This window comes from Scyliorhinus canicula, chromosome 19 (assembly GCF_902713615.1).
Source record: "Scyliorhinus canicula chromosome 19, sScyCan1.1, whole genome shotgun sequence".
NCBI lineage: Eukaryota > Metazoa > Chordata > Chondrichthyes > Carcharhiniformes > Scyliorhinidae > Scyliorhinus > Scyliorhinus canicula.
The window spans coordinates 51,102,017-51,124,571 of record NC_052164.1 but is presented as its reverse complement, the minus strand read 5'-3'; the positions used below and the strand labels follow the sequence as shown (position 1 = coordinate 51,124,571).

Genomic DNA, 22,555 nt, shown 5'->3' with positions numbered 1-22,555 from the left:
GGGAGCGTTTCTGACATTTATAAGGAACTTATGGGATCAGAGGAGACGCAGACTGAGGAGCTGAAGCAAAAGTGGAAGGGGAGCTGGGGAGAAGAGATAGAGGAGGACCTTTGGGCGGGTGCGTTGAGTAGAGTCAACATGACCGCAACTTGGGCCAGACTCAGCCTGATTCAATTCAAGGTCATTCACCGGGCTCACATGACAGTGGCCCGGATGAGCAGATTCTTTGGGGTGGAAGATAGGTGCGCAAAATGTGCGGGAGGACCAGCGAACCACGTCCACATGTTCTGGGCATGTCCAAAGCAGAGGGGATTTTGGCATGGGTTTGCTGACGTCATGTTCAAGGTATTAAAAACAAGGGTGGCTTTGAATCCAGAGGTGGCGATTTTCGGGGCGTCGCAAGACCCGGGAATCCAGGAGAAAGAAGCGTACGTTCTGGCCTTTGCTTCCCAGGTAGCCCGGAGGCGGATATTACTAGTATGGAGGGACTATAGGCCCCTGAAGTCGGAGACTTGGCTTTCAGACATAGCTAGCGTTCTCTGTTTGGAGAAAATTAAGTTCGCCTTGAGAGGGTCACTGTTAGGGTTCGCCCGGAGGTGGCAACCATTCATCGACTTCTTCGCGGAGAATTAATCGCCGTCAGAGGGGGTGGGGGGTTAGATTAGCGTACCTTAGGGGGTTAATTAATGGTGGGACCTGTTAGAGAGTGGTGGTATTTGCACTATGTTTATATTTTCATGCACGTTGTTTATATTGCTGCTGATATAATGCCAAAAAATACCTCAATAAAATGTTTATTAAAGAAAGAATTCCCTATTCAGAGGGTTGTGGAAGCTTAGCCATTGAGTAAGTTTAAAGCAGAGATTGATAGATTTATGATCAGCAATAACGTAAAGGATTAGGTATTGGAGTGTCTGATCATCCACTATTAAATAATGGGGCAGGCATGACTGGCTGAATTGGCCTACTCCTGTTTCTATGTTCCTTAAACAAAGTTTCACTATAAATCCTGGTTCAGAACTGGCATTTTTGTTACAGGGCGAGACACTATTATTATTTTGCTACTCAACAAAGCTTGATGGATGTAACCATCATCCAAGGAACTGCTTGATCTTCAAAGGGAAGAAAATGCTTAAAACACTACGATTTTCAACTTGCTCACCAGTTTCAACCCCATTATTCAAATGGGAGATATACTGAACTCCATAAGCATTGCTTGCACCACCAGTTACAAAATCGTTCCAGGAGTTTGCCATATGCGGCTAGATGGATAAGGAACATTTAAGCCAGCAGCAGGAGTATGTGTAAACTCATAATTGTGCTTATAGTCTCCACATTTTACCTACCAATTATTTTACTGGTGAATAGTCTCAAACTGCAAATTGTTTTAGTATTTTCTATCTGCTCAGATGCATGGGGGAAGCTGGAAACTAGCCTGCAAGGAGAATTGAGCCATCTTAGGGAGGAAACAAATCAAAGTGATTCATTGTTCTGTGACAACAGCTACATCTACCACAGACTAGCAGTTACCACCAACACAGCTCAGAAACAGCAAACATTTTTATTATGAAATGAAAATCGCTTATTGTCACGAGTAGGCTTCAATGAAGTTACTGTGAAAAGCCCCTAGTCGCCACATTCCGGCGCCTGTCCGGGGAGGCTGGTACGGGAATCGAACCGTGCTGCTGGCCTGCTTGGTCTGCTTTAAAAGCCAGCGATTTAGCCGAGTGAGCTAAACCAGCCCCTAATATGTGCATTTGAAAAGGATGACAAATCAGGCAATAGTAAATATATTGCGCAAAGACCGGGGTAGATGGTGAAGTGGACCTGGATGGAGTGCTCTTTCAGAGGGTAGGTGCAGACTCGATGAGCCAAATGGCCTCTTTCTGCACTGTCGTGATTCTATGAATATCCAACAGGTAAAATAATGAGGTTGGTTCAAGGAACAAGCAGTGTAACACCAAAAGCTTGACAAAAACCAGTCGGATTCATAGGGGAAAGAACTTGCTTCATAAACCTCAGACTTTTAATAAAATGTAATAATCTTTACAAACACAAATCAAACTAACATAGAGATCATTTGCCTCAGAATATCTTCAAGGAATTTCCACGTGAAATATTTCAAGTTAACCAAGCCCTTTACACAGCTTGGAAAAAGGGCGAGAGGAGAAATTTGCTGCTGCCTGTTTTATCTGAAGCTGAATGGCTGTTGGGAGCTGCAACAGATGGAATGCAATCTCTACAGGTGAAGGTTTGGCCTGGCTTGGATAGTGCTCCAGCATGGGACTGGATTTTCACACAGCATGCCTGCCTGCATTTCCACAGCCTGCAGCAGAAGTAGGGGAGGGGGGCAGGTTTGTTTGCTGCCTGTTTCAATCTGCAAGGCCCATGGGGCTGGAACTGTTTGCTGATGTTGCATTTGCAGGGCCCTCAGGCCTGAGGCTTCTCAGCAGCCAGGAGATTGCTGCACCACCTGGAAGGGGACGAAGAGAAGTTGGTGCATCTGGACTTTAATTTCTCTTTCATTTGCCAATTGCTCTGAGATGGGATAACATCCGTGGACTGTTTTGCTGGGCCCCTGCTGAACTGAAGACCCTGTCCCCCCCCCACCCACTGCTGAATCCAAGATCTTTTGGGGGACCAGCCCGCTAGCCTTTCCCAGTCATGCTTGGGCACGGCCTGTCCTATTGTACCTACCCTTCCTGCTCCTCCCTCCCCTCTCCTCCCTTTTACTTGGGGCACCGGTACATCCCCGTGCCTTCCCCCTCCCTCCCCATCAGTTACTCTCACCTTCCCCCTTCCGTCCACCACTGACCAGGATGGCAGCAAAGCCGCCGCTGGTAGGGCCCTCTAAAGCCACCTGTGCGGGAATAAGGGCAGCACGGTAGCATGGTGGTTAGCATAAATGCTTCACAGCTCCAGGGTCCCAGGTTCGATTCCCGGCAGGGTCACTGTCTGTGTGGAGTCTGCACGTCCTCCCCGTGTGTGCGTGGGTTTCCTCCGGGTGCTCCGGTTTCCTCCCACAGTCCAAAGGTGTGCGGGTTAGGTGGATTGGCCATGCTAAATTGCCCGTAGTGTCCTAAAAAGTAAGGTAATGGGGGGGGTTGTTGGGTTTCGGGTATAGGGTGGATACGTGGGTTTGAGTAGGGTGATCATTGCTCGGCACAACATCGAGGGCCGAAGGGCCTGTTCTGTGCTGTACTGTTCTATGTTCTATGTACACCCTCCCCACTGCTCCCGAGGCTCAGTCACCGTTTCACCTCATGACATCATTCACACGAGGCAGTGGATCAGGCAGCGTGCAACGAGAAAGCGAATGGCGCTTTCGAGATGAATACAGGCTGTATGTATGACTGTGGGGCCAAGGACTCCCCCAAGGAGGTGTCTTGTTGTCCCTCTCAAGAGTTGGAGTCAGGAACCTCCGTCATCTCAGCATCCGTATGTCCATCGGGTTCTGCAACAAGCCGAGCAGGCAGTGAGTGCAGCGTCAGAAAGAGATCACGAGGATGAACCTCCAGTGTGTCCGAATCCAGTGGTTGCTGCGGCTAGGGAAGTGATCTCCTGGGACGGGGAATCTGTGGAAGAGACAGTCTTCTAGACCAAACGTGGTCTACGTGCTTGCATGGAATAAGACTCTGGTCTTGCACGTGGTAAGAAATTGGGCCCATCCGTTGAAAGATAACGGCGGGGACCCACTGGGGACCACCAGCAAAATTCCGAACACACACACCAGGTCTCTGGCGCAAACTGCCGGATCGGCCAATGCTGAGAAGCGCCATGTCCCTGTCGTTTATGAGGACGGTGTACTTTTGCGCCAATGTTTGGGAAAACCATGCTGAGACAGGTACGAAGTCTGCGGCCCATTAGGAGTTCCGCGGAAGCTACCCCATACACCGCATGCGGAGTGGTTCTATAAGAAAATAAAAAACAACCTAGTCTAGTGTCCGTGGACCCGGAAGACTGTTTCTTGAAGCCCTGTTTGAACGTCTACACAGTGTGCTCCGCCAACCCATTGGAAGCCTGGTGGTATGGAGGGGTGCGGATATATCGTATGCCGTTCATCTTCATGAACCCCACCGACTCCTCACTTGTGAAAGGAGTGTCACTGTCCGTGATGGGCATCTCGGGGAGTCCATGTGTGCTGAAAGACAAACATCTTCTCGATCATTGCGCAGGACGTTGTACCCGCCATATTATGCACCTCTAACCATTTTGATTGGGCATTGATCAATAAAAGGAACATGGATCCTTCAAAAGGGCCGTGAGGTCTGCAGTCAAGTGCATCCAAGGCTGCCCTGGCCATTCCCAGTGATGCTGGGGCGCGGCCGACAGAAGCTTCTGAAACTCTTGGCAAACTGCAGTGTTGGGCTATATTAATGTCGAGGTCGTGCCACCAGACGTAACTCCGGACCAACATCTTCATTTTGGTCACACCCGGATGACCATTGTGAAGGTCCTTTAGTATCGGCTCCTGCCCTTTATCCGGAATTACCACACACGTCCTCCACAAGTGGATACCATCTTCCACGCTAAATTCTGACAGCTTTGAGGAAAATGCCTGTAACTCGTCTGGGAGCTGTCTATGTTGCCCACCATACAGGACTATGTGCCGAACCTTGGATAGGACTGGATCTGTCTGGGTCCACTCACGGATCTGCAATGCCATGACAGGCAAGGAGCCCATATAATTTAGGATTGCAACCACCTCACCGGTCATGGGGGCCGATAAGGGGCCAGTCAACAAAAGCAATCAGCTCAGTGCATCTGCATTCGCTATCTGGGTCCTTGGTTTATGCTCCACATACCTATAGGCAGCGAGCAGCAAAGCCCAGCACTGGACCTGCGTGGAAGCAATGGGCAGAATTGGCTTATCCTCTCTGAAAAGTCCAAGCAGAAGCTTATAAACGGTCACGATAGTGAAGTGACGACCATAAACATATTGATGGAAGCGTTTTACCGCAAAGACCACCGCCAGGCCCGCTTTTCAATCCATGCGTACTTCTTTTCCGCTGCAGTCAATGTGCAGGAGGCGAAAGCTATCGGCCGTTCAGCTCCGTTCTCCATCCTATGGGACTGGAAGCCCCAATACCATACAGGGAGGCATCACAGGCGACGAGCAACGGCTTTGCAGGATCATAGTGGGTTAGTAACCCGGATGACAGTTGTCGCTTCACCCACTCTTGTGGCTGACCCCAAACCCAGGCGTGATTCTTCTTCAACAGAAGGTGCAACGGGCCAGCGTAGTTGTCAAATTGGGAAGAAACTTCTCGTAATAGTTTACGATGCTGAGAAAAGAACAAACACCAGAAGCATCAGGCGGGGGCCTGTTGGATTGCGCACACCTTCTCCATGACAGGATGAAACTCTTCAAGGTCCACCCGATTTTGCCGTAAAAAGAGATACTTTGCACGTAAACAGACCCCAACCCCCGAGAAGTGTTTAAGCACAGCCTCCAAATGATCCTGCACCAAAGCTCTCGTAATCAAAAAGTCATCTAAGTAAACAGCGAAACTTGGCAGACCTCTCAAGATGCTCTGCATGACACGTTGAAAAATAGCGGAGGCAGAGGACACTCCAAAGAGCAAACAAGTATAGTCATACAGGCCCCTGTGCGCATTGATAGTAATACATGGCTCGGAGGCAGGGTCCAACTCCAGCTGCAAGTAGATGTGGCTCATATCCAATTTAGTGAATGAGAGTCTGCCTGCAAGCTTTGCGTAGGGATCTTCCATCAGTCGAGCCAGAAAGCCGGATTGGTTAAGTCTATAGTTGCCGCACAAGCGAACCGTGGCTTCATTACTGGTACAACTGGCATTGCCCAGCCGGCGAAATGGGCGGGCCTGATAATACCCAGGGACTCCAAACGACTAAGCTCCGCTTCTACTTTCTCAAGCAAGGCATAAAGCACCGGGCACACCCGGAAATAGAGCGCCGTGACTTGCGGGTCAACCTGAATATCTTCCCCAAACCGGGCTGGAATACTTGGTATCGTCCTAGTGCCACCGTCAAACCTCCAGAACCCATTTGAAGAATCTGCTGCTATTGCAGCCGCAAATGGCGCAACCAGTCCCGACCTGGGCCCATGCACAACGATAAGCGGGAAACGCCTCTCCTGGTGTCCATAAGCAACAGAGGTCATCAGAGTGCCAGCAATGTCCAATGGTTCCCCTGTATAGGTGGCCAACCTGGACTGTATAATGTAAAGATCTGTGCACCCTGCTTGATGTGGTTGAATGTCTTCTGGCCAATCACGAAGACTGCTGTGCCAGTGTCCAACTCCATCTCAAGCGGGTGACCATTGACTCATACCCTCACCTTAATGGGGCCACTCGGGGAGCTGCCCCACAATGCAGCTGCAGGTAGTCGTCCTCCATCTCCACATCCACGGGAGTAGTACCCTCAGGCTCAAGTGGAAAGTATGGCCTCTGGACTGGCCCCAGCTTCTGTCGGAACCACAATGCCCCCAGGAACAGCATCCGCTATGGGGTCAGCACCTACAAGTCTTATACTGACACGGTTCCTCGTCCATCGGTTCTGGAGAAGGTTCTCTTCAGGGAGGAACACCTGATGGCCATTGGCTTCGATCCTTACGCTGCCCCGCCCAAGGTACATCAGAGGTGCGGGGAGACGCTTTTGGACGGAAGGGGTTGCGCCCTATGGCGTGTCTCCATTCCCTGTAGCTCCTGCACTCTCTCGGGACAACGCTATCTGGATGGCCTGTTGATCAATGTTGGCTTGAATGACAATTTCCTCTGGGTGGCCACATTATTGATGGGGCAAACCAAACGGTCTTCCTGACAAAGTGAAATGAAATGAAAATTGCTTGTCACGAGTAGGCTTCAATGAAGTTACTGTGAAAAGCCTCTAGTCGCCACATTCCGGCACCTGTTCGGGGAGGCTGTTACGGGAATCGAACCGTGCTGCTGGCCTGCCTTGGTCTGCTTTCAAAGCCAGCGATTTAGCCTAGTGTGCTAAACAGCCCCTGTGTCACCAGTCACAGTACTCCACAATCCTGCATACCGTGGTTAAAAACTCAACAAAGGATTAGAACATACAGCGCAGAAGGCCATTCGGCCCATCGAGTCTGCACCGACCCACTTAAGACCTCACTTCCACCCTATCCCCGTAACCCAATAACTCCGTCTAACCCTTTTTTGGTCACTAAGGGCAATTTATCATAGCCAATCCACCTAACCTGCACATCTTTGGACTGTGGGAGGAAACCGGAGCACCCGGAGGAAACCCACGCAGACACGGGGAGAACGTACGGACTCCGCAGACAGTGACCCAGCCGGGAATTAAACTTTGGACCCTGGCGCTGTGAAGCCACAGTGTTAATCACTGTGCTACCGTGTTGCCCCAGGGGTCTTCTCTGCGTTGTTGAACCGGTAATGCTAGACTATCGTGGACGGAGTTGGGTTGAAATGTTGCCCCATCAAGGTCACAAGTTCATCAAAAGTTCGACTGTCAGGTGTGGTAGGGTATGTAATTCTTCTTTTCACCCCAAACGTATATGGGCCACAGGCGGTTAGCAAAATGACAACCTGGTGGTTGATTTTGGTGATATTATCCGCCTGGAAGTAGTAGCGCACCCGTTGTGCATACGGGTTCAAACTTTCCAGCGCAGTATTACAGACATCCAAACGTCCGTAAACAGGCATGGTGCAACAGGAAAAATAACATCCAACCTGTATCCAACAAAAGTCCAAGGAGGTGGCTTCAGTAGCGTAGACAGCCATCCAACTTTAACCCTAGATGCCAGTTTATTGAGGGCCACGAAGAATCCAACACGAGTTTGTAGAGTCAAAGAAAATAACTTTATTTGCTATTTTATATATACAGCAGCCTTCACACTGCTTTACTCGTCTAGCTGATACGACACTGGTCAGCTGTATTTATGCAGGTGAAACTGCAAATGATTCCCCTCCCCCACCACTCATACTCCCCAAGAGTTGTGGGATATTGTATTCAGGCAGGTTACAACAGAGATCAAGAGCAGCAAAGGACACAATTTGGTCAGTCAAGACACTGGGCAGACAAAAGCAGATGGATGATAATATAAACAACTGCAAAACATTGCATATGATGCCATGACTGTCACACACAGTTGACTCCAAAGAATGGAGCAGGCTAACACAAGGAAAATTAGAAAAAGACCTGGTGTCATGGGGACTTTGTACTTTCAACATCAAGACAATATTAGAATGTCAGCCATGGTTCAGTTGACAGCACTCTTGCCTCTGAGCCACTTGAGTTCCATTTCAGGGTTTAAGTACAAACATGAAAGCTGGCACTCCAGCACAGTGCTGCACTGTGGGAGGTGCTGTCTTTTGGATGAGACATGAAACAGAGGTCCTTTTTACCTTCTTTGGGTGGATATGAAAGATGCTATGGCAATAAGAGACGGAGTTATCCACAGTATCCTGGCCAATATCTATCCCTCAATCAACACCCTCCAAATCAGATTATCTGGTCATTGTCACATTGCTGTTGTGGTGCTTGCTGTGCACAAGCTGGCTGTCACGTTTGCTACATTACAACAGTGACCCCCTACTTCAAAAAGTACTTCTTTGACTGTAATGTGCTTTGAGACATTGAGATGATATGAGCACTATATAAATGCAAGTCTTAAAACTTTTTTATATAATTGGTAAAGCAATTAAAAACAAAGGTGAATAGGCTATACAACCAGGACCAGTAGAGTACCGTCTGCAGAGATTACAAAGCACGTTTCAGACTTCATCCTCAATTCTGGGTCCAATTTAAATTACAATTATATGCAGGCTATAATAGAGGGAAAAACCATAATAATAATCTTTATTTGTGTCACACGTAGGCTTACATTAACACTGCAATTAAGTTACTTGAAAATCCTCTAGTCGCCACACTCCGGCGTCTGTTCAGGTACACTGAGGGAGAATTCTGAATGTCCAATTCACCTAACAAGGACGTCTTTCAAGACATGTGGGAGGAAACTGAAGCGTCCAGAAGAAACCCACGCAGACACGGGGAGAAAGGGCAGACAGTGACACAAGCCGGGAATCAAAAACGAGTCCCGGGCGCTTAGAAGCAACAATGTTAACTACTGTGCTACTGCGTCGCCCATAAATAAATCGTAATTGTGATGGACGGGAAGGTAAAGAAAATAATCAAATTCTATAGATAAACGGTGTTTACGGACAGAGTTTAGCAAGTATCCAAAATATTACCTGGATATGAAGAGGTTTCTCAGTCTGGAAAGAAATAGTGGATGATAGATCACTGGGGAACATTGGGGCTGGCTGCTCTTATTTATGACTGAATTAAGAATTGAGAGAATACTGAAATCTGCTGACATCAAATTGATAATACGACAAATTGTATTTACAATCATGAAAGGTTATAGGATGATAGACTTAGGCTAGCAGATAGCTTACCAGAGTACTGGTCAATGTCAAACAGAATGGAAGTACAGTTCACAACACAAAACACCCATGTTTAAATTGGCTTACATCAGTTAAAGCACCAAATATTATTCATTTGTACTAAGTCGGAACAAAGTTTAGCATCTTGGACAGGAACAGCTGTGCTTACTCATTTTGTACCTTGTTACGGTCTAATACTTGTTAGACCTTGTTATGGTCTAATACCTTCTGTATTTTTTGCAGTTCTTTCTGACTCTCCTTAAATTGTGTGGTGTTTTAGTTTGTATTATGCACTAACTGCAGTCACATACTAAACAGTCCTGTTCAACAGAACACTGCACGTACACTACCTGCTTAAATTCGAATACAAGTGCAAAATATAGTGGATGCTAGAAATCAACAATTGAAACAGGAAATGCTGAAAATAGTCAGCAGGTCTGGCAGCATCACGGTTGGGAAATATTTAACACCGACAGTTCCAACAAAGGCCATCAACCAGAGATGTTAACTGTTTCTCGCTGCCAGACCAGCTGATTATTTACAGCATTTCCTCTTTCTATACCCCTTTAAAGTCTCCAAGTATGGCAGGCAAATTGCATTGGCATCAAAATGCCCAGTACATTTATGCATCTTAAATGGTAACATTTTCACTGAAAGTGAAGCAGAGGGGCTCCCGCCTGCAGTTGCAGTGGCATTGAAAGTACTATAGATGGCGGAACGTAGGTCAACCTTTGAAGCTTCAAATAAATTCCTCCAAAAAGGAGTGTTGACTTATTTGCCGAGTATAAAAGTGAACCACTGTTGTGGATGCGAGTGATCGCCATGTTTTGCCACCGATACACAGCGTTTGCTCGGCGTGGGGATGTCTCTATGCCCTTTTGATCATTTCTACCCAGTTATAAGGTACCAGTAAGCAAAGCAGCCATCTGTGGGGTGAAAATTGAGGCTGAATCCTAATGCAATAGCATGGGTAGGGCCGAGTGCCACACCAAGTACAAAGGCTGGGGGGGGGGGGGAGGAGAATGGGCTTGTCCTGTATGCTAGGCCAACTTCTGTGCCGCAATCTACAATAGATAAGGGCTTGAAAAAGAAAACAATTGAATAAATGGATCTAGTAGCATGGAATACATAGGAGATAACACTGAACTTGGAGAAGATCTTATCGTTAAACCACAGTTTGAGCACCAGGTTTAGAATACTTCATTAACAGAGGGATACAAAAACAACAGAAAATGTTCAGTTCAAACTGACAAACTTTGCCAGGAACGAGGGGTTATACCAATAAAGATTGATGTCAAGCTATTTTCACTCATGCAGCTCAGGATTTATCTGAAGAGTCATGGAGTGAAGGAAGGGTTATTGTTCCCATTGGTCACCAAGATGGTTGGCACAAACTTCAGATTATTAAAGGGAAAGTCTAAATTTCATTCAAAGTGATGAAATGTAAAATTCTCTGCTGCAAAATTTTTCGTAGCAGCATCATGCACCATTAAGGGACAACTACGTAGTTATTTGAAAGAGAGAATACCAAAGTGAATGCGAAGGGTTTCCTCCCACAGTCCAAAGATGTGCAGATTAGATGGATTGGCCATTCTAAATTGCCCTTAGTGCCCAAAAAGGTTAGGTTGGGTTACAGGGATAAAGGGGATAGGGTGGCGGCGTGGGGCTCAAGTAGGGTGCTCTTTCCAACGGCCGGTGCAGACTAGATGGGCTGAATGGCCTCCTTCCACACTGTAAATTCTATGATTTTATGAAGGGTGGGATTAGTCTCTGTGGTTCATGTGCAGAATAATGTCTGCTGTAATAATTGATAAATCTTCAGATAAGGTAAACCAGGGCAATTACTCCAATTCAAACAAATAGAGAACAGATGATTTGAACAGAAAGTAGAACACCTTTACTCAGTAATAAATATTAATCTAGTTAGTCAAGTTTCTAGGAGACTACACATTAAAATGTTTCAAATGGAATTGGATGGTGAGGCTTGGAGAGTTTAGGTAATGGAAGGCAAATGGCTTTTTCGTGTCCTTGGCTGTATTTTTGAGATGATTCTGCAGCACAAGCACATATCTTTAGCACACCCAACTCCTCCCTCACCCCCATACAGGGCCTCACAACCATTCTGAATGATTACAGTCGGGTGTTAAACCACTTTACAAAACAGGCTCTGCATTTAACCACTCAGAAACTAACTTCATCTCGCAAGTCCAATCCAAAGGAATGCCTGTGATCATCCTTCTGAAACACAACGAACATGGAATGCGAAAACATTCTCATTTACTCATCTAATCTTTACCTACCTCCTGAAGGAGCTGATCCACCATGTTCAAACACCATCAACCCTTTAACTCAATTAAACAATACAGTATACCCCTCTCAAACATATACCCAATTATCTTTTGAAGTTTATGAATTTGTTGCCGCCCTACATTCAAAATCTTCACAATGTGAAAAGAATTCTCATCCCCTTGGGCTTCTTTTTTGCCAATTTCATAAAATCTGTGTTTTTTGTAATTGGCTCTCCCCCTGCCAGTGGAAACAATCCTATACTACCTACTCTTATCAAAAGATTCCTAATTTTATAATAAATGACCAACCTTTGTATGCAAATATCGGCAGTGAAATTCAAAAGGCTACTAGAGTAACAGTGAGATTTGTGCATCACAGCTGAAATTGATCCTGTGCGCTCATTAAGTTGGTTCCAACTTACTGCAGCAATTACTCGTCCCATTCCTGCACTGCCTCCTCTATCCTTGGCAGTCTCCTAATTCACAGCTGCATGCTGCCCCTCAGCAACAGCATCTAAAAACACAGCATTTGGTTTCACACATACACCGACACCCAGCTCATATGAAATGGAAGCAGGAGTAGACCATTCAGCCTCTAGAGCTGCTCAGCCTTTCAATATGACCACAGCTCATCACTCCCTCGACTCGACTTCCCAATCACTCTCCAAACCCCTCGATTCCATGATGGCCCAAAAGTCTACCCATCTCTGCTTTGAATATCTTTAATGGAGCATTCGTCCACAACCCTCTGAATGTATAAGTGTCTCACCTCAGTCCTAAACGATCAACAACTTATGTTCAGACTATGGCCTGGTGTACTGAGGCCCGGGCCTTACTGGTCCCTAGGATTAGGTTTGACCGATCCAGTGAACCTTCACTATACCACCTCCAATTCCAGCACATCCTTCCTTAAATATGGAGACCAAACGGCAGAGTGGTCCAGATAAGATGCCACTAAATGAAAAATCGCTTGTCACTAGTAGGCTTCAAATGAAGTTACTGTGAAAAGCCCTTAATCGCCACATTCTGGCGCCTGTTCGGGGAAGCTGGTACGGGAATTGAACCATGCTGCTGGCCTACCGTGGTCTGCTTTAAAAGTCAGCTCTTTAGCCCTGTTCTAAACCAGTCCCTCTGGGCTCTGTACATTTGCAGCGACTTCCTTATTCGTGTACTCCAGTCCTTTGTAATAAAAGCTAATTGCCTTTATATTTGTCTGCCATATCTTCATGCTAACTTTGCGTTTGTTGTACAAGCACACACATAATCGGGGGCAACACGGTGGTGCAGTGGTTAGCAGTGCTGCCTCACAGCGCCGAGGATCCAGGTTCGATCCTGGCTCCGGGTCACTGTCCACGTGGAGTTTGCACATTCTCCCCATGTCTGCATGGGTCTCACCCCCACAACCCAAAGATGAGCAGGGTAGGTGGATTGGCCACACTAAATTGCCCCTTAATTAGAATTGGGTACTATCATCATCATCATCTAAAAGTTTATTCTGCTTTTCCAGCATTACAACCACAAAGAATAACCGCTTTTTCTCCACATTATACTGCAGCTACCACCTTGTTGATCACTCACTTTACCAGTCTATAGTTCTTTGCAGCCCGTATATCCTCCCGACAACTTAAACGTTATGTGGGAATGTATCAACAAACTTGAATACGTTACTCTCAATCACTTTGCCCAAGACATTAGATAGATTTTAAATCAGCACCTTGATTTAAGGATGACTCGGGGTCATGAGTTTCTGCATGGGGTGGCACGATGGCACAGTGTTGCCTCACAGCACCACAGACCAATGTTCAATTCGCCCTTGGGCGACTGTCTGTGTGGAGTTTGCATGTTCTCCCCATGTCTGTGTGGGTTCCTCCGGGTGCTCTGTTTTCCTCTCACAGTCCAAAGATGTAGTATGCCACACAAGGTAGTGCGATCCAGAGTTCAGGATTTACCACCTTTTCTTTCTTTCTCTGCTGCTGCTCTCATCATTTACTCATTGCGACTCAGTGTGAAGCAGCTTTTTACACAAGTTGCTGCCATTCTGAACAAATAGTAGCAAGCTCCCCCCCAACACTGCCATGCTTTGAACTTCAATGCCTTTGAATCATTTTCTTTGTCCTCCCCCAGACCTTTGGCCATTTGAGAGTTGGGATAACAGGACCAAGCAGAGGATAGTTTTCAGCCATCTGAAGACATTGCTGTCCATTAAAGTTAATTTTGCAGTTTTGCCGGAATCCTTCTGGGGCTGGCTCAGGGGCATTTGTTCCACAGTCTTCCCATTGAAGCTGAAAGACATAGCGGAGCCATCAGTGCTGGAATTTCTCTCGTGATCTTATGTGTCACTGATACACTCATTGCAGTGCTGATGACAACTCCTCTGTGTATTAGCACTTCTGTTGACTTGAGTAGGTCTTAGTTCTCAAACATTCACAGCTGTGGTTTACTTAAAGCCCAGGGCCACAAGTCTTTTTAACTGCTTTCTCAACCCATCCTGCCATCTTCTCCAAGCCCCCTCAAGATTCTGTATGTTTCAATAAGATTACCTACCATTCTTCTAAGCTCCAAACGAGTGCAGGTCCAACTTTTCCTCATAAGAGAACCGCTCATCCCAGATATCAGCCTAGTGAACCTTTTCTGAACTCCTTTCAATGCAAGAGCATCCCTCCGCCAAGTCAGGTGACCAAAACCATACACCGTGCTCTTCATGTGGCCTCACCAATACCTGATCCTCACCATCACACACATGATATCCACGGAGAAAGGAAACAGCAGTCCAGGTTTGCTTTACAAATACAGATCAGTGTGAGGTGGTGCAGACTGATATGAAGAATATGGAGTCCCCATACTCCATGGAAAGTAAGAGTCTCCATGGGATACAGGTCCAAAGGGATCTGGAGGAAAGAATTGTAAGGTAGGAGACATGGTACCCAAATTGTGCCCAGCAAGATTCCACAACCAGCAATGTGATAACCAGACCACCAATTCAGGGTTCTTAACCTTTTAGCTTCCAAGGCCCCATATTCCTGTTATAAAAATTCCCCCAACCCTCTGTAATAGTACTAGTTTTCCTACCTATATATTGGTTATGTAATCAAACATATTTATGAAATTGCTGTTTGCCTTAATGTGAAACTTGGTGATGTTGGACGGCAGATCGAGAATCGGATGAGGGAACGCAGTGATATGTTACAACTGCGAGGATCCTCGCACTCAAAGCAGCAACAAAGCTCAGTCACTGCTTGCTGGCTGAATCAATAGTCATGGTGCTCAAGCCTGTGCCCAGGGAAAATGTGATTGCACCTATCCCTGGGGTAATTCTCCCTCCTTTACTGTGGAGATGGGCAATAATTGGTTACAGTCCCCAGCAGCACAGGAACGAAATAGCCCAGATTGCCTGAACATTAGTGCTTCAACCAGCTGTACTACTATATTTCGTTGAGTTAGACATCGTCTATTACCTTGGACCTGGGTTCACATGTGTAATGGAGTCCACGTTTCCTCCAACTACTGGTTCTCTTGAATTTAGCAAAACCAATCATGGATCCAGTGAACAAAACTCTCTAATTTGGTGACTTACAAATGTGGGAAGCCAGAAAATAAGTCACACTGTCATAGTATGGGATGCTCAATGAAAAAGTGTTCCATTTTGCAGCACATAGTGTCCCCCAGCTTGTGGAATACAAAATTCCCATTAAAAAATAAGAAAACTTTATAAAATAAGTCCACTTATGATACATCCCTTCCGATTACACAGGGTCTCAAATTCAGGCTTTTCACATCTGCTTAATCACAAAAATCATCAAATGAATTAGAAAATGCAACAAGGGTCTCTACTCCCTCAAAGCCACAGAGCTCCCATGGGCAATCAATCCCTCTACCATTGACATCATTACAAAAACTGTTTGAGTCTAGGCTTTCTCGGGAGAGGGGTGAAGTTTACGGAGCTAATTGCACAGTTCTAAGCTGCACATCACACAGGTTTCCAGAAGCTGAGTAATTAGCAGAGATGGTGCTGCATAGCCTGCAGCTCTGCCTTACCCAGGAGATTTGGGTCCACTTCGTTCCAGTCAAATGAGGTCAGAGGTGCACAGAAGTCAGAGTTCTTGTTGTTATTTAGTAAGCATTCCAGCCGGGTTTCTGTATCGCTCACCTGGAACATGAAAAGAATGAAAACATATTTAGCAAACCCCTCTTGTCAGTTGCTTAATTCTTTCCACTCCTTTGAAGGCTCCAGTTCATGCTAGCCTCAGCTCCCAGGGCACACTCTGGTAGTGCCCAATCCTCACAAGTGAACCTTGCTGGTGAAAGTCAGCAGGCCATTTGATGGATGAAGAATCATCACCGCCAATTTCAACACGGGAACTCTATAGCACAAGTCAATAGTGATTTCAAAGCTGAATGAAAGGTGCCAAAACCATCTACTGCACTGCTGCCACAGCCCCTTCAACAATTACAGCCACTCCCCATCTGTTAAATCTGTCACTACCAACATCTAGAATTTATCCCTAAATCCTATGGCACTATATCTTTGGAAAATCACACCATCGTGCAATACAACCATTCACAAGAAAATAAGTATAATCTCGCAAGATTTTAGGAGACTGAGGCAGTTACAGGTCAACCCTTAATCCCATTTTACAAACAGAAGTTATTAACTTGTTAATGGTTTTGTTGCTAAATGCAAAGCAAGGTACACTGCCAAACTACAAAGACCAAAATGTTACTAGGTCTGGGTAAACAGAATTCAGTTTGCTCCATAGAATCGTTCAACCCAAAACATTAATGCCTTTTCTCCACAGATGGGTGTACCCGAGATGGTACAGATGGCCTCAAAGACGATGAGATTGTGGTGGAAGAAATGCAGGAGGAAAGAAAGGTCAGCCATGGTTTCTGCTCTCCATCATCAAGCACTGACTCCTGCTGGAAAACATGTGTGGCTGGACATTAGGAGAGGTTCTCGTAATTGAACATCCTGCTTACATATGGAGAATGACTACTTGGGAGGGGTACCCATGGAATTCTGCCTCTTTGAGATCAATGCCCACAGGAAAGATTCTGAGAGGGCAAATTTGAGACATTTTTACTCATAGTCGACATCATAAACCATTTTCCTCTCTTACTCATTCGTCACAAGTAGCAATGCCATTATCACCCCACTCCTCTGTTGCATATGAAGGTGGCACATTTTGATCAGCATCAAAATTCCTGGAACGTGACTCCCAGGCTACAACTCTATAATCTCCCCATGCTCACTCTAGCTGTGAGGTATACATAGAACATACAGTGCAGAAGGAGCTTGGCCCATCAGGTCTGCACCGACCCACTTAAGCCCTCACTTTCACCCTATCCCCGTAACCCAATAACTCCTCCTAACATTTTTGGTCTCTAAGGGCAATGTATCATGGCCAATCCACCTAACCTGCACATCTTTGGACTGTGGGAGGAATCCAAAGCACCCGGAGGAAACCCACAGACACAAGGAGAACGTGCAGACTCCACACAGACAGTGACCCAGCGGAGAATCGGTTATGGTTCTAAAGGCATCCCACTATCTCCTACAAATGGTCAAACGTTATGCACAACTCCAGCCAATGTGTATAAGCTTGTGCTCCTTGCAAAGCACCAAAGTCTCATCTAATTTCCGAATAGGAACAGCAACTCTGGCTAGTTTCCCCCGACTTAGCTGAGGATTATTGAGAACACTTGTAGACTGCTAAGGACTGGCTGAAATCAGCTCATATTATACAGCCGATCAATCAAACTAAAGACCTTTCAGTCTCTCTGACTTGCTGCTTCAGTTATTTAGTGGCGTTAAATTAGCGAATACGTTAATGTATAAATTCAAATAGGGCAGCAAGGTGGCAGAGTGGTTAGCACTGTTGCCTCACAGCACCAAGGTCCCGGGTTCGATCTCGGCCCCAGGTCACTGAAAAAAAACATTTTTTTAATGTATAAACCGAACTTCCACAAAGATTATGTCCACATATTAATGCTTTCTACACTCAACAGCAAATCCATGTCTACAATTATTCCAATAGTTTCAGTTCAAATAAATCAATGCAAAATAAAACGAAGCGCCAACATTTCATCAGTCTGCGCACAGTATGTGATGATCACCACTGTGAGGATGTTGCATTGTCAGAGATGCCCTCTCAGATAAGATGCTAAACAGAGGCACCATCTGGCTGTTAAAATCCCACAGCTTCAGCAGACGGTGATAGGCTCCTTAGGTCCTGCCCGCAAAAGCCCAACAACGGCAAAAGATTATTTGTTCTTTACCTTGCTCACTACAGTATTCACAGGATATATTTAATAGAGGGAAACCAGCTACCAGTCAGTGCAAAGCAAAGTAAAATCACTTCCTACAGCTGTGAAGAGCTACCATCTCTTCCTTCACTCAGCAACACTCTCACCCGGGAGCCTCTCCCCATCACTCGAGACCTCATAGCACCCTGCCACTCGCCCATTCTCAGAGGCATCCACCTTCCTTCATACTGCCTTCCTGCCATTCCTCCCTCTCCCCCCACGCATCCACCGTTCTCCCCCTTCGCTTCATCTCTCCCCATCCACCCCCTCCTCACACCCCTCCCCCCCTCGTATCTCTCGCGCCACCCCATATTGCTCGCGCCACCCCATATCCTCCCCTCTCCCCCACCCCCTCTCATCCCTCCCCCTCCATCTCATCCCCCCTCCCTCTCATCCCCCCTCCCTCTCCTCCGCTCCCCCCCCTCACTCCTCCACTCCCCCCTCTCTCCCCCTCCTTCTCCCACTCCCCCCTCCCCCTTCTTCTCCCACTCCCCCACTCCTCTTCTCCTCTCCCCCTCCTCTTCACCCCTCCCCTCCACCCTCTCCTCCTCCTCTTCCCCTCTCTCCTCTTCTCCCCCCTCACCCCTCTTCTCCCCACTCCCCTCCTCTTCTCCCCCTCTCCTCCACTCCCCCCTCTCCTCCACTCCCCCTCCTCCCCCTCTTCTCCCCCTCCCTCTCCTCCCCCCTCCCCCCTCCCTCTCCCTCTCCCTCTCCTCCTTCTCTTCTCCCCCTCCCTCTTTCCACTCTCCTCCCACCCCCACTCTCCACCCCCTCCTCTTCTCACCCTCTCCACTTCTCCCCACTCCCCCTCTTCTCCCCACTCCCCCTCTTCTTCTCCCCACTCCCCCTCTTCTTCTCCCCACTCCCCCTCTTCTTCTCCCCACTCCCCCTCTTCTCCCCTCTTCTCCCTCTCCACTCCTCCTTCTTCTTTCCCCTCCTTCTTCTTCCCCCCCTCCTTCTTCTTCCCCCCTCCTTCTTCTTCCCCCCCTCCTTCTTCTTCCCCCCCTCCTTCTTCTTCTTCCCTGCCTCCTTCTTCTTCCCCCCCTCCTTCTTCTTCCCCCACCCTCCTTCTTCTTCCCCCCCCCTCCTTCTTCTTCCCCCCCCCTTCTTCTTCCCCCCCCCTCCTTCTTCTTCCCCCCCCCCTTCTTCTTCCCCCCCCTCCTTCTGCTTCCCCCCCCCTCCTTCTTCTTTCCCCCCCCCTCCTTCTTCTTCCCCCCCCTCCTTCTTCTCCCCCCCCTCCTTCTTCTCCCCCCCTCCTTCTTCTTCCCCCCCCCCTCCTTCTTCTTCCCCCCCCTCCTTCTTCTTCCCCCCCCTCCTTTTTCTTCCCCCCCTCCTTTTTCTTCCCCCCCTCCTTCTTCTTCCCCCCCTCCTTCTTCTTCCCCCCTCCTTCTTCTTCCCCCCCTCCTTCTTCTTCTTCCCTGCCTCCTTCTTCTTCCCTGCCTCCTTCTTCTTCCCCCCCTCCTTCTTCTTCCCCCCTCCTTCTTCTTCCCCCCCCCCCCCTCCTTCTTCTTCCCCCCCCTCCTTCTTCTTCCCCCCCCTCCTTCTTCTTCCCCCCCTCCTTCTTCTTCCCCCCCTCCTTCTTCTTCCCCCCCCCTCCTTCTTCTTCCCCCCCCTCCTTCTTCTTCCCCCCCCTCCTTCTTCTCCCCCCCCCCTCCTTCTTCTCCCCCCCCTCCTTCTTCTTCCCCCCCTCCTTCTTCTTCCCCCCCCTCCTTTTTCTTCCCCCCCCCTTCCTCTTCCCCCCCCTTCCCTCACCCCTCTCTTCCCTCACTCCCCTCCCTCAGCCCACGGCCTCTCCTTACCCTCCAGACCCGCAGATAATCCCCGGAGGTGGCGAGTAGGTCGGGGTAGACGCCTTTGGTGTCGGGGATCCACATGATCTTGGTGGTGGGATATGGGTGGTCGAAGGTGTTGCGGGCCATGAACTCGGAGCTCTCCTCGTCCAGGCCCACGATCTGCACCTTGTTGTTGTATTCCTCCACGAAGGAGCCGAGGGCCAGGCGGAACCGCTTGTCGGGCCTCACGCTCCAGTTCATGGCGTACACGGTCCATGGCGCCTCGTACTTGTAGATCTCCTTCCTCTTGCCGTGCATGCTCATTTTGGGATGACAGGGCCCCCCCACCGCGCTCTCTCGCTGGCTCTCCGAGCCCGGCCCCGGCCTCACTCACTCACACCCCCCTCCCCCCCCCCGCGGCCGGTCGGCCCCACAACAATAACCCGCTCAAACTCACAGCGGAAACCCGCCGCTGACTGACAGCCACCCTAGCCAATCACACCCGACCGCTGCCCGGGAATGACAGGACCACCGTCCAATCAGACATCGGACAAGGAGGGGCGACGCCAACCGTCGGTAGCGTGGCTTTGACGAGCGGAAAGCGCAAACACGTCGTTTGACGGACAGGGATGTTCGCCAATCGGTTGTGAGTGGGTGCGCGAGAGTGGCTGCTACTCGGATGGACAGTGCTGTTAACCAATGACTTTCCCAGAGGCTGGAGAACGGTTTTTTTCCGTTGGGGGATTAATTTGTGAATCAACAGGCGCGGAAATCAGTCTGATTGACAGGGGATTCGACCAATAATATTGAGTGGGGAGGCGTTGTCTCAGTGATGAAAGTAGGCGGGCTATATCAGTTGGTAATTTGGATTTGATTGGTCGAAAGTCGAAGCACTCGGCGTGATTAAGAAAGGAGAGACCACTCAGATTGAAACTCAGAGGCGGGCGTACTGCCAGGAACACAATGATTGACAGGGGCTTGGACCAATCCAATGTCAGGTTTGGTCAAATCTCTGATTGATTTACATCACCTTTCTACCTGGGTGGGCGGGATCCCCAGGATTAAATGCCCACATTTCCCGCCCAAAACAGCATTTTAACCCTTTATGGAAAGCAAGTCATGAATTGGGATCCGTCTGGGTCGGGTGTCCATATCGGCCAAACGATATCAGAGGGAGAATTCAGAATGTCAAATTCACCTAACAGCACATCTTTCGGGACTTGTGGGAGGAAACCGGAGCACCCGGAGGAAACCCACGCAGACATGGGGAGAATGTGCAGACTCCGCACAGTCAGTGACCCAAGCCGGGAATCGAACCTGGAACCCTGGCGCTGTGAAACAACAGTGCTAACCACTGTGCTACTGTACCACTGTACATGTGCCTTGGGGATGGTGGACAGGCTTTGGGGACACAGGAGATGAGCTACGCTCCACAGAATTCCCAGGAGGCCATTCTGCCCATTGTGTCTGTGCCAACCCTCATAAAGAACACTCTAACCAGGTCCAGACCTATCTCCCTAACCCCACCTAACCTGCATATCTTTGCAGATGACACAAAGATTGTGGAATTGCAGATAGCGATGGGGACTATCAGAGGGTACAGCAGGGTTTAGATCGTTTGGAGACTTGGGTGGAGAGATGGCAGATGGAGTTTAATCCGGACAAATGTGAGGTAATGCATTTTGGAAGGTCTAATGCAGGTAGAGAATGTACAGTGAATGGTAGAACTTTCAAGGGTATTGACAGTCAGAGACATCTTGGTGTACAGGTCCACAGGTCAGTGAAAGGGACAACACAGGTGGAGAAGGTAGTCAAGAAAGCATATGGCATGCTTGCCTTCATTGGCCGGGGCATTGAGTATAAGAATTGGCAAGTCATGTTGCAGCTGTACAGAACCTTAGTTGGGCCACTTGCAGTATAGTGTTCACTTTTGGTTGCCACACTACCAGAAGGATGTGGAGGCTTTAGAGAGGGTGCTGAAGAGATTTACCAGGATATTGCCTGGTATGGAAGGCATTAGCTATGAGGAGAGGTTGAATAAACTCTGTTTGTTGTCACTGGAACAACGGAGGTTGAGGGACGACCAGATTGAGGTCCACAAAATTATGAGGGGCATAGACAGAGTGGATAGTCAGAGGCTTTTTCCCAGGGTAGAGGGGTCAATTACTAGGGGGCATAGGTTTAAGGTGCGAGGGGCAAGGTTTAGAGGAGATGTACGAGGCAAGTTGTTTTACACAGAGGGTAGTGGGTGCCTGGAATGCGCTGCCAGAGGAAGTGGTGGAAGCAGAGACGATAGTGACATTTAAGGGGCATCTTGACAAATACATGAATAGGATGGGAATAGAGGGATACAGTCCCAGGAAGTGTGGAAGATTTTAGTTTAGATGGGCAGCATGGTCAGCACAGGCTTGGAGGGCCGAAGGGCCTGTTCCTGTGCTGTACTTTTCTTTGTTCTTTGATCACTAAGAAGCAATTTATCATGGCCTAACCCACACATCTTTGCACTGTGCTACAACACCCTGGTCTAGTGTATGGTTAATTCCAGCCCCAGATGTCCCAGAGTCACAACACAAGTGAATTAACCAATAATTCTTATAAAATTACCCAAAGTCTTTGGAGCTTGGTTTGTAAACAGTTACTGTTTATTTATAACAAAAACTGATAATGAAATATGCATTAAATACAACTGGTTAACTATTAACTAATACATAATTCCCACTTTAACTTGCCCCCACACTCTATACACACACATACACACAAGACAAATACAGATGGGTGAAAAGGGGCA

General features: G+C 47.9%; 1 protein-coding gene across 1 annotated transcript in view; it reads right to left on the bottom strand.

Moving 5' to 3' along the window:
- dcaf7 (ddb1 and cul4 associated factor 7) overlaps positions 1–20,169 on the bottom strand; it is a 62,298-nt gene extending 42,129 nt beyond the window's left edge. Inside the window, exons 1-2 of the mRNA XM_038779582.1 lie at positions 19,795–20,169; positions 15,728–15,839 (exon numbers count right to left, since the gene is read on the bottom strand). Coding sequence (XP_038635510.1) covers positions 15,728–15,839; positions 19,795–20,091 — 409 coding nt within the window. The 5' untranslated portion in view covers positions 20,092–20,169. The remainder of the gene's footprint in view (positions 1–15,727; positions 15,840–19,794) is intronic.
- Positions 20,170–22,555: the final 2,386 nt, after the last annotated feature.